The 12722-nt window shown below is 43.4% G+C and overlaps 1 protein-coding gene across 4 annotated transcripts in view; it reads right to left on the reverse strand.

Annotated features, from left to right (window-relative positions):
- Positions 1-12722, reverse strand: part of gtf2h3 (general transcription factor IIH, polypeptide 3) — a 22693-nt gene continuing 9971 nt past the window's right edge. For all 4 annotated transcript variants that reach the window (XM_072587608.1, XM_072587609.1, XM_072587610.1 and 1 more), the window contains 8 exons: positions 7581-7610; positions 6768-6796; positions 6331-6405; positions 4725-4778; positions 3237-3305; positions 655-790; positions 533-569; positions 1-445 (listed from right to left, as the gene is read on the reverse strand). In XM_072587608.1, coding sequence (XP_072443709.1) covers positions 358-445; positions 533-569; positions 655-790; positions 3237-3305; positions 4725-4778; positions 6331-6405; positions 6768-6796; positions 7581-7610 — 518 coding nt within the window. In that variant the 3' untranslated portion in view covers positions 1-357. The remainder of the gene's footprint in view (positions 446-532; positions 570-654; positions 791-3236; positions 3306-4724; positions 4779-6330; positions 6406-6767; positions 6797-7580; positions 7611-12722) is intronic.

The raw sequence follows: 12722 nt of genomic DNA on the forward strand, positions 1-12722 counted from the left end.
TTTTGAAGTGGAACCAATGAATTTTATTTCTAATAACATCTTTTCCAGGGCAGAATCTGCGCCGTGTATTTAATTGGCAAATTACGTCAGCATTTCCAAAACGTGACACAGCAAATTGGTCAATGAAACTTGAAAAAAATGGATGTTTTACAATTGTACCTCTTTCAACCACATAATTTAAAAAGTTTAACACTTTGTGTTACAGTATGAAATCCTCCTGCTGTTGTATCACAGAAGTAATAGAGGGAATGTTGTGGATCAGGATTATTGCACTGATTCCACCAAACACTTGAAGCAGGTAAAAGTGAAGAAACTCCAAAGGAGAAAGGCGAACTGAATGATCCTTGTTCATTGGTGTCAGCTCGTCAAATAGTTGTGTGTTGAGAGTTTTGGCTTCTTCTTCTTGGTTTTCAATACAGGTGGCAGAGCAATTCTGAAAGCAGTCCTGATTTAATAAAAAAACATTGTCACCAAATCATATAAAAATCAAATATTCAAAAGAATTCAACCAACTGAATTGTATAATACTCACTCGCATGTAGTGCAAATGGGACTAAAGTTGCAAAATACTGATAATTAAAGAGAGAAATTAATTAATAACTAATTGCTATTTAGTCAAGTTAAAAAAAAAGACCTAGCTGTACTGAAACTCACTTGATAAACAGACCGAACACACGTAACCAATTTCAATCAAATTACGGTGACAGAAACAGGCAGCTCGATAATCCACATGAACTGGAGGAGGTAGGACAAGCTGAGACCTCTGCTCAGGGTCTGGTAAAAATACCCACTGAAAGGAAAAACATACAAACAGAGGATTAAAAACCCACAAGAACTTACAATTTAGCCTTTATTATTTTGATAAATCTTTGCTGAATCATGTATCAATGGCTTATGGGACAACGACAGGTAAACGAAATTGACATACACGTGAGCCAAGATCTAACTGAGTGGAAGTTCAGGATCCAGAGAAGTGTGAGCAGATGTATTTTGGGAAGTCTTAGAGAGCAAAGGAGTACACAATGAAAAGTAGGATCCTAGAAAGTACAGGGCTTCAAGGGACCCTAGTCTGCACGTACATGGCAAGGAGAGATGGATGAAGTAGTTAAAAAGGTTTAAGGGATACTTGCCTTTATTAGTTGAGGTATCAAATACAAGAGCAGGAAGGTTATCCTGGAGCTGTATAATATATTACGTAGGCCGCAGCTGGAGTACTGTGAGCAGTTCTGGTTGCAGAGCTATGGGGAGGATGTCATTGCAGTAGAGAAAGTACAGAGGAGATTCACAGGGATGTTGCCTGAGCTGGAGCCTGTCAGTTATGAAAGAGAGCTGAAAATGTGTTGCTGGAAAAGCACAGCAGGTCAGGCAGCATCCAAGGAGCAGGAGAATCGACATTTCGGGCATGAGACCTTCTTCAGGAATGAGGAAAGTGTGTCCAGCAGGCTAAGATAAAAGGTAGGGAGGAGGGACTTAGGGGAGGGGCGTTGGGAATGCGATAGGTGGAAGGAGGGAGGTTATGTGGGTGACTGGATGCGCAAGGATCGGGGGTCGATATGGCTTGACATCAAGGCTTCGCAGGTAAGGTGACCCCTCGTTAATGTACTGTTTATGGATAGGATGAAATCCGTGACTGAGCATTGTAAAAGCCCGATTATCTTAAACATGGTCAAAGTTTGGAGAAGAATGTGGCAGGACAAGGGGAATTCACATAAGGATTTCCTCTTCTTGATTACGGCCCCAGAGAATTTTTGATAAAACAAAAATAAAATTTGATAAAATTTTCGACCCTTAGTACACCAAGGCCTGTGAATCTCTTCCCAGACTTCTGGATGCTTCCATTATCAGCTGCTTCTCTTTACAACCTAGGACTGGGTGGGGGCACTGATCCAACCCAGACCTGCGCATCACATTCCGATGGGCCTGCTCCACACCCACCTGGCCCAACTTGATCTCCAGCCCCAGAAGCTGTAGGAGCCACTGCTCCAGGAAGGTAACCAGGCTCTCACTTTCCTCAGGCTCCGGGAGCCTAACCATCCAACGGTTTTGCCTCCGACCTTGATTCATGAGGTCGTCAACCTGATCCAACAGGGTCCGATCCTGGTCTTCCAGTGTTTGGATCTGCCCCTCCAAATTACTCGCCACAGTCCTTTGTTTGACCACTCTGACGCGTCAATCCAATAATTGGATCTCCTGCTCATGCTTTTTTAGCATGGCAGAGATCTGTTCCAGCACTGAGTTGATTTTCTCTTGAAATTTAACAAACTCCAAGACGAGATTCTGCTGGTCCAACAGGTTCAAAGGCAGCACCATGGGAGTCAGGGCCTCAGCTGCGGATGCCTTCCGCACTGTTGGGGACTGCTCTGCTGGCTGCGATCCTTTGGCCTCCTTTCCTTTTTTAGACTTCATCTTATTCCCAGATCATCAGGATCCAAATTTAAAAGGTTCTAGGTACTTTAGATGTTATTTTAATGAATCTTTCTTACGAATGACTTGTGGTGGTGCTGGTGGTGGTGGAGTGAAAACCCATCTTACTTGGGTTTTGACGCAGAGCCCCAGCACAGCAGACCTCTCAGATCACTGCCATCTTGGATCTCCCTAGATGGGTTTTTTTGACAATCGATTCATTGTCAAGACTCTTAATTTTAGATTTTCTCATTCAATTCAAATTTCATCTTCTACTATGGTGGATTTCGAACTCAGTTCCCCAGAACACTACCTCGGTCTCTGGATTAACAGTCCAGATAATATCAATGGGCCACTTCCTCCTCTTAGTGGGATAAGAATAGATATGTGGTTGATGACCAGTGCAGACATGAAGGGTCAAGGGCATTTTATCGCGCTGCAATACTCTATTGACTTAAATTAGAATTAAGAACAATGGGTTCTTGTCATTTATGACTTAATTCCAGGTGTAGCTGTGGAATTGCAACACCTGTCCCAGCCACTCATCCATGCATGTTCTGCATTGCTAAACAAACTTTGTAGGAAGCAACAAAGAAAGAACTGCTGATTTGGAGATGAGAAACAAAACAAGCTGAAATTGCTGGAGAAACTCAGCAGGTCTGGCAGCAGTTGTGCAGAGAAAACAGAATTAACATTTCAAGGCACTGGACTCAAAGTTAACTTTGTTTTTCTCCCTCCAAAGATAGTGCCAGAACTGCTGGGTTTTGCCAGCAATTTCTATTTTTCTTTATTTCAGGACGAGCAAGTTCTGTTTTTAAGTGATTATAACTTACCAGTAAATACTGTGAGAGTGAGAGCATCTGTGGTATTTTTAAATATAACCCTCCAGTTATATCAGACGCCTGTAGACAAAAAAAATCTGTTCAATGAAAGGTTTAAAATTCCTACCCGTGCCCGTTCCTACCCAACGATTTGTGCTAGATCAGATTCAGATGTCAGTATCCAGTTTTTATGGGCTCTGAAAAGGCGCACAGAGGATTCATGTGGTAGGGGACTGCCCACTAGGCGCAAGAATCCTGGTGGTCATGAACTCAAAATTCTGAATGTGTTTCCTTCTCCATTCACCAAGAATGTACAAATTAGGCTTCTCATCATGACAGAGGGATTTTGGGGTGCTTGTCCACAGATTCCTCAAGATGAGAGGACAGGTTAATAGAGTTAACAGTTAAGAAGCCATACAGGATTCCTTTATCTGCTGAGGCATGGATTATAAGAGCGGGGAGGTTATGTTTGGATTTTGGTTAGACCACAGCTGGAGTACTGTGTGCATTTCTGGTCACCGAATTACAGGAAGGATATGATTGCACTGGAGTGGCTGCAGAGGAGATTCAGCAAGATGTTGCCTGGATTAGGACAGTTTAGCTGTAAAGAGAGACTGGATAGGCTTGGACAGAGTGGACAGGAAGCAGCTAAAGCTGTTAGTTGAGTCAACAATACAGGCATAATTTTAAGGAGGTTTAAGAAGATTTGAGGAAAGGTTTATTTCACCCAGCGGGGCATAAGAATCTGGTATGCACTGCCTGGGGGGCTAGTAGAGGCAGGAAGCCTCACAACCTTTAAGTAGCACTTAATGAGCAATTGAAATATTACATCATTCAAGGCGGTGGTCCAAATGCTGGAAAGCAGGATTAGCACAGGCACAATGGGCCGAAGACCTCTTTTAGGCTGTATGACTTTACGATAGGTGAAGCTGGTGACACCGAGGCTTCCACAGGCAATAGAGATTAATGATCAGCAATTCCTGTCACTGCCAATCTCCACCTGTCTTTCAACACTAAGATTCTCCAAGAAATAACAGAATTAAACAGGGCAGATGCATGGGTTGGTTTGCTCAGTTACTTGCAACATGCTGCAGAATAAAACCAACAGTGTTACTTCAATTCGTGCACTGGCTCAGGAATATTTATGGAGGCCCTGCCTCCTCACTTTGCTCCACACTTGCTGAGAACTGCTGCCCCTCCAGTTATGTAGCCAATTGTCTCTCTCTCTCTCCCCCTCCTCTCTCTCTACAACCCCCCTTATCATCTTTGTGGGCTAAGGCTAATTAACTAAATAGAACAGGGCAGCTCAGTAAGAACACAGGTTTCCATTTGAGTATCCACCATTAAACATTAAGTGCCCCTGAAGTGCTCTATTGTTACTATTATTCAACCAGATAATGTTGACAGAAATTTTTTAAAAAGTACTTTTTCCAAGGTTGGGGTTCATGTTCATGTCATGCTCTGCAGACATTTAGTTTAAGAGTGTAAATACTAACTTACTTGCTGCAGTAACCCAGATTCAGAGTCCAAAACACATGCATCAATCAGAATATTCTGAAAAAGACAAAGTAATCAAATATTTTATATTGCAAAAACTTCTCTCTCGCTCTCTACCAATGGCAGATGTGTACTGTCTACTGTACACAACAACTCGCTGTTTAATTTTACGTTCAGCAAGAACACGTTTAAGAGACACACTGATGACATCACTGTGTCATAGCATGAGATCCAAAGGTATAAACATCTCAGACTCCATCTTGCCACAGATCACCCGAAACATGACATTATACAGGAAGCAGACTCCTCTGTTGTACCCTTGTAGCTTAACACTAGCTCAGACACTTGCATGGCTGAAGAATGTGATGTTGGTATATGATACTCACATGTAATAGCCATATGTTGGAATCATCGGTCCCATAATAACAATAAAAGACCAAAGAACTGCAGATGCTGGAAATCAGAAACAAATTCATAAATTGCTGGAAAAGTTTAGCAGGTCAGGCAGCATCTGTGGAGTGAAAGTAAAATTAACATTTCAGGTCCAATGACCCTACCTCAGAAATTATAGTAGCTAACTTACTAGTTACTGTCAGTTCTGAAGAAGGTCACTAGACCCAAAACATTAATTCTGTTTTCTTTCTACAGATGCTGCCTGACCTGATGAGTTTTTCCAGCAATGATGATTTTGTTGCCCACAATATCAATATCTAGTTTACATTAAGGTGATAACATATACTTTATCACATGCATGAAGGAAAATCCTCACTACTTGCCAAGGCTCATTTGACAGCACTTTCCAAACCCTCAATCTTTAACATATAGAAGAATATTCAACAGCATACATGTAGGAACTTCACCACTTGCAAGCTCCCTCAAGTCACTCACCATCCTGAATTAATAATCTGTCACAATTCCTTCTCTGTCACAGAATCAAAATTCTGAAACATCCCTTCGTACTCATATTACCACAGCATGTGGACTGCAACGGTTCAAGAAATCAGCTCACCACGATCTTCCCAAGGAGCATTTCAAGATGAGCAACAAATGCTCGGTCCTTTTTTTTATTCATTCACTTATGGAACATAGGTATCACTAGCCAGCATTTATTGCCCATCCCCAGTTGCCCTTGAGAAAGTGGGGGCGTACAGCCTTCTTGAACTGCTGCAGTCCATGTGCTGTGGGTCAACCCACAATGTCCTTAGGGAGAGAAATGTAGGACTTTGATCCATCAACAGTGAAGGAACAGCAATATATTTCCAAGTCAGGGTGGTGAGTGGCTTGGAAGGGAATTTGCAGGTGGAGGTATTCCTATGTATCTGCTGCCCTTGTCCTTCCAGATAGAAGTGATTGTGGGTTTGAAAGGCACTGTCCAAGCATGACTAAAGAAAAGGTACAGAGTTGAGAGTGTGGTGCTGGGAAAGCTCAGCAGGTCAGGCAGCACCTGAGGAGCAGGAGAATCAACATAAGCCCTTCATCAGGAATGAGACCGCTTATGTTCCTTGGATGCTGCCTGACCTGCTGTGCTTCTCCAGCACCACACTCTCGATCTCCAGCATCTGCAGTCCTCACTTTTTCCGAGATACTGTAAAAGGTACAAAAAATCTACCTGTTTCTGTGCTGCAAAGATAACATTCATAAAATTCATATATTGGGCAGCAGAGTCCTCAGCAGCTTTAATAACCTATGGAGGGAGGAAACAAACAAAATGAACAGAAACTAAAGAGACACCAGCACAGCATTGCATTAATAGGTGGAACAGGTTTAGATACAGCAAATATATCACTGGTTTGTTGGAGAATTTGCAGATCCAGTTGAAAGTTCTCCTCTCCTCATCCTCCACTCATTCTGGTTTCAGACAGTCTGGTTCCTGACCTCCAGGCACCCACTTGTGGGCTCGATGGTCAAGAGATGTGCTTGGATGTCATAAGTTGATTACTCCACGACTCATTTCAGAGAGTTTGAATTAAATGTTGATCCCTTCACCCCTTGATGGAGCAACAAGTAAACAACAAACTTTGACTACAGTAGCTGTAGAACACTTACCAATATTCGGGAATTCAGCTCTTGCCCAACTGTATTGTATGGGAGGAAAAAGAAAACTCTTTTGTAACAAAACATGGGCTGTAATTTACAAAAGAAACTCAAAACTATTACTAAGTCTGGGCACAATCAACACCATCACAATACCTTACACTCTCTCACACTACTTACTTATAACATTAAAACTAAAATTAGCTCACAATTGAAATATCATTGGATCAGATTATCATGCCCTCAAACCTGTTCTACCATTCAACTGGAAAATGGTTGATCTGTATCTTAACTCCAGTTACCTTTTCAGTTCTGTAAATCTTAACATCCTGATCAAACAAAATTTGACATATTTCAGTTTTGAAAAGTTCAACTGAATCCCAGACCCAGATGCATACTGGGGGAGACTGACCCAGACTTCCATTACCCACTGTGTGAAGAAGTGCTTCTTGTCATTACCCTGAACCATTAAAGCTCTAATTTTAAGATTATGACCTAATATTTTGAATTCCTCCAGCAAAGGAAACAGTTTCTATCTACTTATCAGGTCCTTTCAAATATTGCAGACAGCTCACAGGTGTCAAGGTTTGCAGATTGTGGTAATTCCCATTCAGCAGTTATGAATGTGAATAGCAGCCTTAGTTGTCATTCAAATCTAGGTATCTTTGAATGTCATAACTATTTTCGGCAAGATTCTATTATTCACCACCTCCTCAAAGAGACTGATAACATAAAACAAACAAAATGAATTACTTCAATTAAGACGAAATTGTTAGTCATAGTCAACTAAGAATAGTGACATAATAGATCAGTAAGCAATAATACCTTCCAACTCTTTATTCACCTTGTGAATATCTTAGTTCAGGAGTGTCAAGAAAAATGTCAACAGAACAGGGATGAAGAAACAGAAATATTTCTGAGATAATAATGGATTAAAATCGATTGTTCAAATTAATCCAGAACTGCGATTCCCTTTCAGCCCAGACCTCACCAGAAGCAGAGAAAACGCATAAAATAAAGTGGTTACTTATTAGAGAGAATTATTTGAACAGTCTGAGGGAAAATTGATTTCCATCAGTGATTTTTGTTTGAAAAATTCATACATGTTACCTGGGTGTCAGCATTTACTGCCTGTCCTAGTTGCACCTTCAGAAGGTGGTGGTGAGCTGCATTCTTGAACAGCCACTGTCCATGTGCAGACCCACAATGCCCTTCATGAGGGAGTCCCAGGATTCTGACCCAGCGGTATTGAAGGAATGGCGATATATTTCCAAGTCAGGATGATGAGCTTGGAAAGGACTTGCAGGTGTTGGTGGTCCCATGAATTTACTGCACTTGTCCTTCTAGGTGGAAGCAGTCCTGGGTTTGGAAGGTGCTGCCTGAGGAGCTTTGGTGAATTTCAGCAGTGCATCTTGTAGATAGTACACACTCCAGCTACTGAGCGTCAGTGATGGAGGGAGTGGATGTTTGTGAATATGGTGCCAATCAAGCAAGCTGTTTTGTCCTAGATGATGTCGAGATTCTTGAATGTTGTTGGGGCTGCACTCATCCAGGCAAGTGGGGAGTATTCCATCACACTCCTAACTTGTGCCTCGAGATGCTGGATAGGCTTTGGGGAGTCAGGCAGTAAGTTAATCACTGCAGTACTCCTAGTGTCTGACCTGCTCTTGTAATAACTGCATTTATTTGGTGAGTCCAGTGGAGTTTCTGGTCAGTGATGGTAACACGACTGAATGTGAAGGGGCGGAGGTTAGATCAGCTCTTATTGGAGATGGTCATTGCCTGGCATTTGTGCAGCTTGAATGTTACTTGCCATTTTTCAGCCCAAACCTGGATATTGTCCAGATCTTATTGCATCTGAACACTGACTGCTCCAGTAACTGAAGAGTCGAAAATGGTGCCGAACATTGTGTAATCATCAAGGAATGTTGATCTTAACAGGATTCAATTTTATATCTAAAATACATATATAATTTTTAAAAGAGGTATTGTATTTACATTTTGTCAATTACTAAAGAGCTAGCTCTTCCTGTTCATGTTGAGAGATATAGCGACAATCTCAGAAACTCTGCAGAGAAAGAGACCACCATTCGGCCCATTGAATCTGCAGCACCACCAACAAATGATCATCTCACCTAATGCCATTGTCTCTCAACCCTCAACATAACACTGCACATTCTTCCTTTTTGTAAAATTGTCCACTTCCTTTTCCTAAGCCCTGATTTAACCTGCCTCCACCACACTCTCAGACAATGCATTCTGGACCTTAACCACATACTGCATGAAAAAGTGATCCTTTCACCAGTGGAAGCAGTTTCTCCCGATCAACTCTGTCCAGATCCCTCACAGTTCTCTGCATTGAACTTGTCTCCCCATTCCACCAACTTGTCCATTTACTATTGAAGTTCTACACTATCCTCCTTAAAGTTTTCAATGCTTACAAGTTTGAATTGTTCACACTTTTGAAACTGTGCCCTATACACCAGGGTCTAGGTCATCAATATGTATCAGGAAAAGGTCCGAACTCCTGGGGAACTCCACTATAAAGCTTCGTCAGCCTGAAAAACATTATTGACTACCACTTGCTATTTCCTGTCACTCAGCCAATTTTGTAATCAATCATGTTGCCCTGTCTCTTTTGTTTCTTGAACTTTAACTTTGCTTACAAGTCTGTTGTTGTGTCAAAACTTTCATCCTTTGAAAGTTATTGCACCAACAGAGTTACCCTCATTGACCCTCTCTGTTACATCTCCAAAACCTCGAGGAAGTTAGTTAAATATGACTTCCCCTGCATATATCCATGCTGGCTTTCCTTAATTAACTTGCATTTGCCCAAGTGGCCATTAGTTTGTCCTGAATTACTATGTCCAGAAGATTCCCCACTACTTTAGAGGTGGGAAGGGGAGGAAGCAGGCAGTGCAGGGATCCCATGTGGTCGTTCCCCTCAACAATAAGTATACCACTTTGGATACCGTTGGGGGGGGGGGGGGGGGGGGGGGAAACGGCCTAGCAGGGATAAGCTGCAGGGACCGGGTCTCTGGCACGAGGTCCGGCTCTGAGGCTCAGAAGGGAAAGGGGGAGAGGAGGAGAGTGTTATTATAGGAGATTGTATAGTTAGAGGGACAGACAGGCGGACATGGGCGAGACTCTCGGTTGGTTTGTTGCCTCCCGGGTGTCAGGGTCCGAGATGTCTCGGACCGTGTCTTCAGAATCCTTAAGGGGGAGGGTGTGCAGCCAGAAGTCGTGGTGCACATTGGCACCAACGACATAGGTAGGAAGAGGGGTAGGGAGGTCATTCAGGAGCTCAGGGAGTTAGGCTGAAAGCTAAAAGCTAGGACGGACAGAGTCGTCATCTCTGGGTTGTTGCCGGTGCCACGTGACAGTGAGGCAAGGAATAGGGAGAGAGTGCAGTTGAACACGTGGCTGCAAGGATGGTGTAGGAGGGAGGGCTTTAGGTATTTGGACAATTGGACTGCATTCTGGGGAAGGTGGGACCTGTACAAGCAGGACGGGTTGCACATGAACCAGAAGGGCACCAATATCCTGGGAGGTAGGTTTGCTAGCACTCTTCGGGGGGGGGGGTTTAAACTAATTTGGCAGGGGGGTGAGATCTGGACTTGTAGTCCAGCAAGTAGGTTAACTGTTTTTCAGGATGTCCAAGAATGTAGGGAGGCTGTAGAGAAGGTAGCACTGACAGGGAATACTTGCAGACACAAAGATGGGTTCAAGTGTGTATACTTCAACGCAAGGAGTATCAGAAATAAGGTGGGTGAACTTAAGGCATGGATTGGTACTTGGGACTACGATGTTGTGGCCATCACGGAAACGTGGATAGAAGAGGGACAGGAACGGTTGTTGGAGGTTCCTGGTTACAGATGTTTCAGTAGGATTAGGGAGGGTGGTAAAAAAGGAGGGGGTGTGGCGTTGCTAATTAGAAATGGTATTACGGCTGCAGAAAGGCAGTTCGAGGGGGATCTGCCTTTGGAGGTAGTATGGGCTGAAGTCAGAAATAGGAAAGGAGCAGTCACCTTGTTGGGTGTTTACTATAGGCCCCCAAATAGCAGCAGAGATGTGGAGAAACAGATTGGGAAACAGATTTTGGAAAGGTGCAGAAGCCACAGGGTAGTAGTCATGGGCGATTTCAACTTCCCAAATATTGATTGGAAGCTCTTTAGATCAAGTAGATTGGACGGGGCGGTGTTTGTACAGTGTGTCCAGGAAGGTTTTCTAACTCAGTATGTAGATTGTCCGACCAGAGGGGAGGCCATATTGGATTTGGTACTTGGTAACGAACCGGGACAAGTGATGGGCTTGTTAGTGGGTGAGCATTTTGGTGATGGTGACCACAATTCTGTGACTTTCACCTTGGTTATGGAGAGAGATAGGTGCGTGCAACAGGGTAGGTTTTACAATTGGGGGAAGGGTAAATACGATGCTGCAAGGAAGGATCTGAGGAGCATAAGTTGGGAGCACAGGCTGTCAGGGAAGGATGTCATTGAAATGTGGAACTTTTCCAAGGAACAGATACGACGTGTTCTTGATATGTATGTACCTGTCAGGCAGGAAAGAGATGGTCGTGTGAGGGAACCTTGGTTGACGAGGGAATGTCTAGTAAAGAGGAAGAAGGAGGCTTACATAAGGTTGAGGAAACAAGGTTCAGACAGAGCGTTGGAGGGGTACAGGATAGCCAGGAGGGAGCTGAAGAAATGGATTAGGAGAGCTAAGAGAGGGCATGTAAAATCTTTGGCGGGTAGGATCAAGGATAACCCCAAGGCCTTTTATGCATATGTGAGAAACATGCGAATGACGAGAACGAGGGTAGGTCCGATCAAGGACAGCAGTGGGAGACTGTGTATTGAGTCGGAAGAGATAGGAGAGATCTTGAATGAGTACTTTTCTTCAGTATTTACAAATGGGAGGGACCGTATTGTTGAAGAGGAGGGTATGAAACGGACTGGTAAGCTAGAGGAGATACTTGTGAGAAAGGAAGATGTGTTGGGCATTTTGAAAAACTTGAGGATAGACAAGTCCCCCGGGCCTGACTGGATATATCCTAGGATTATGTGGGAAGCAAGAGAGGAAAGTGCAAAGCCGTTGGCAATGATCTTTTCGTCTTCACTGTCAACGGGATGTTGTGCCCCTGTTCAAAAAAGGGAATAGGGATAACCCTGGGAATTACAGGCCAGTTAGTCTTACTTCTGTGGTAGGCAACGTAATAGAAAGGGTACTGAGGGATAGGATATATGAGTATCTGGAAAGACACTGCTTGATTAGGGACAGCCAGCACGGATTTGTGAGGGGTAGGTCTTGCCTTACAAGTCTTATTAAATTCTTTGAGGTGACTAAGCATGTGGATGAGAGTAGAGCAGTGGATGTAGTGTACATGGATTTTAGTAAGGCATTTGATAAGCTTCCCCATGGTAGGCTTATGCGGAAAGTCAGGAGGCATGGGATAGTGGGAAATTTGGCCAGTTGGATAGAGAACTGGCTAACCGGTCAAAGTCAGAGAGTGATGGTAGATGGTAAATATTCAGCCTGGAGCCCAGTTACAAGTGGAGTTCCGCAGGGATCAGTTCTGGGTCCTCTTCTGTTTGTAATTTTTATTAATGACTTGGAAGAGGGAGTTGAAGGGTGGGTCAGTAAATTTGCGGAAGATACGAAGATTGGTGGAGTTGTGGATAGTGAGGAGGGCTGTTGTCAGCTGCAAAGGGACTTAGATATGATGCAGAGCTGGGCTGAGGAGTGGCAGATGGAGTTGAACCCTGTCAAGTGTGAGGTTGTCCATTTTGGAAGGACAAATAAGAATGCGGAATACAGGGTTAAAAGTAGGGTTCTTAGTAAGGTGGAGGAGCAGAGGGATCTTGGGGTCTATGTTCATAGCTCTTTGAAAGTTGCCACTCAGGTGGATAAAGCTTGTAAGAAGGCCTATGGTATATTAGCGTTCATGAGCAGAGGGATTGAATGCAA

This window comes from Chiloscyllium punctatum, chromosome 17 (genome assembly GCF_047496795.1).
Source record: "Chiloscyllium punctatum isolate Juve2018m chromosome 17, sChiPun1.3, whole genome shotgun sequence".
Taxonomy (NCBI): Eukaryota; Metazoa; Chordata; class Chondrichthyes; order Orectolobiformes; family Hemiscylliidae; genus Chiloscyllium; species Chiloscyllium punctatum.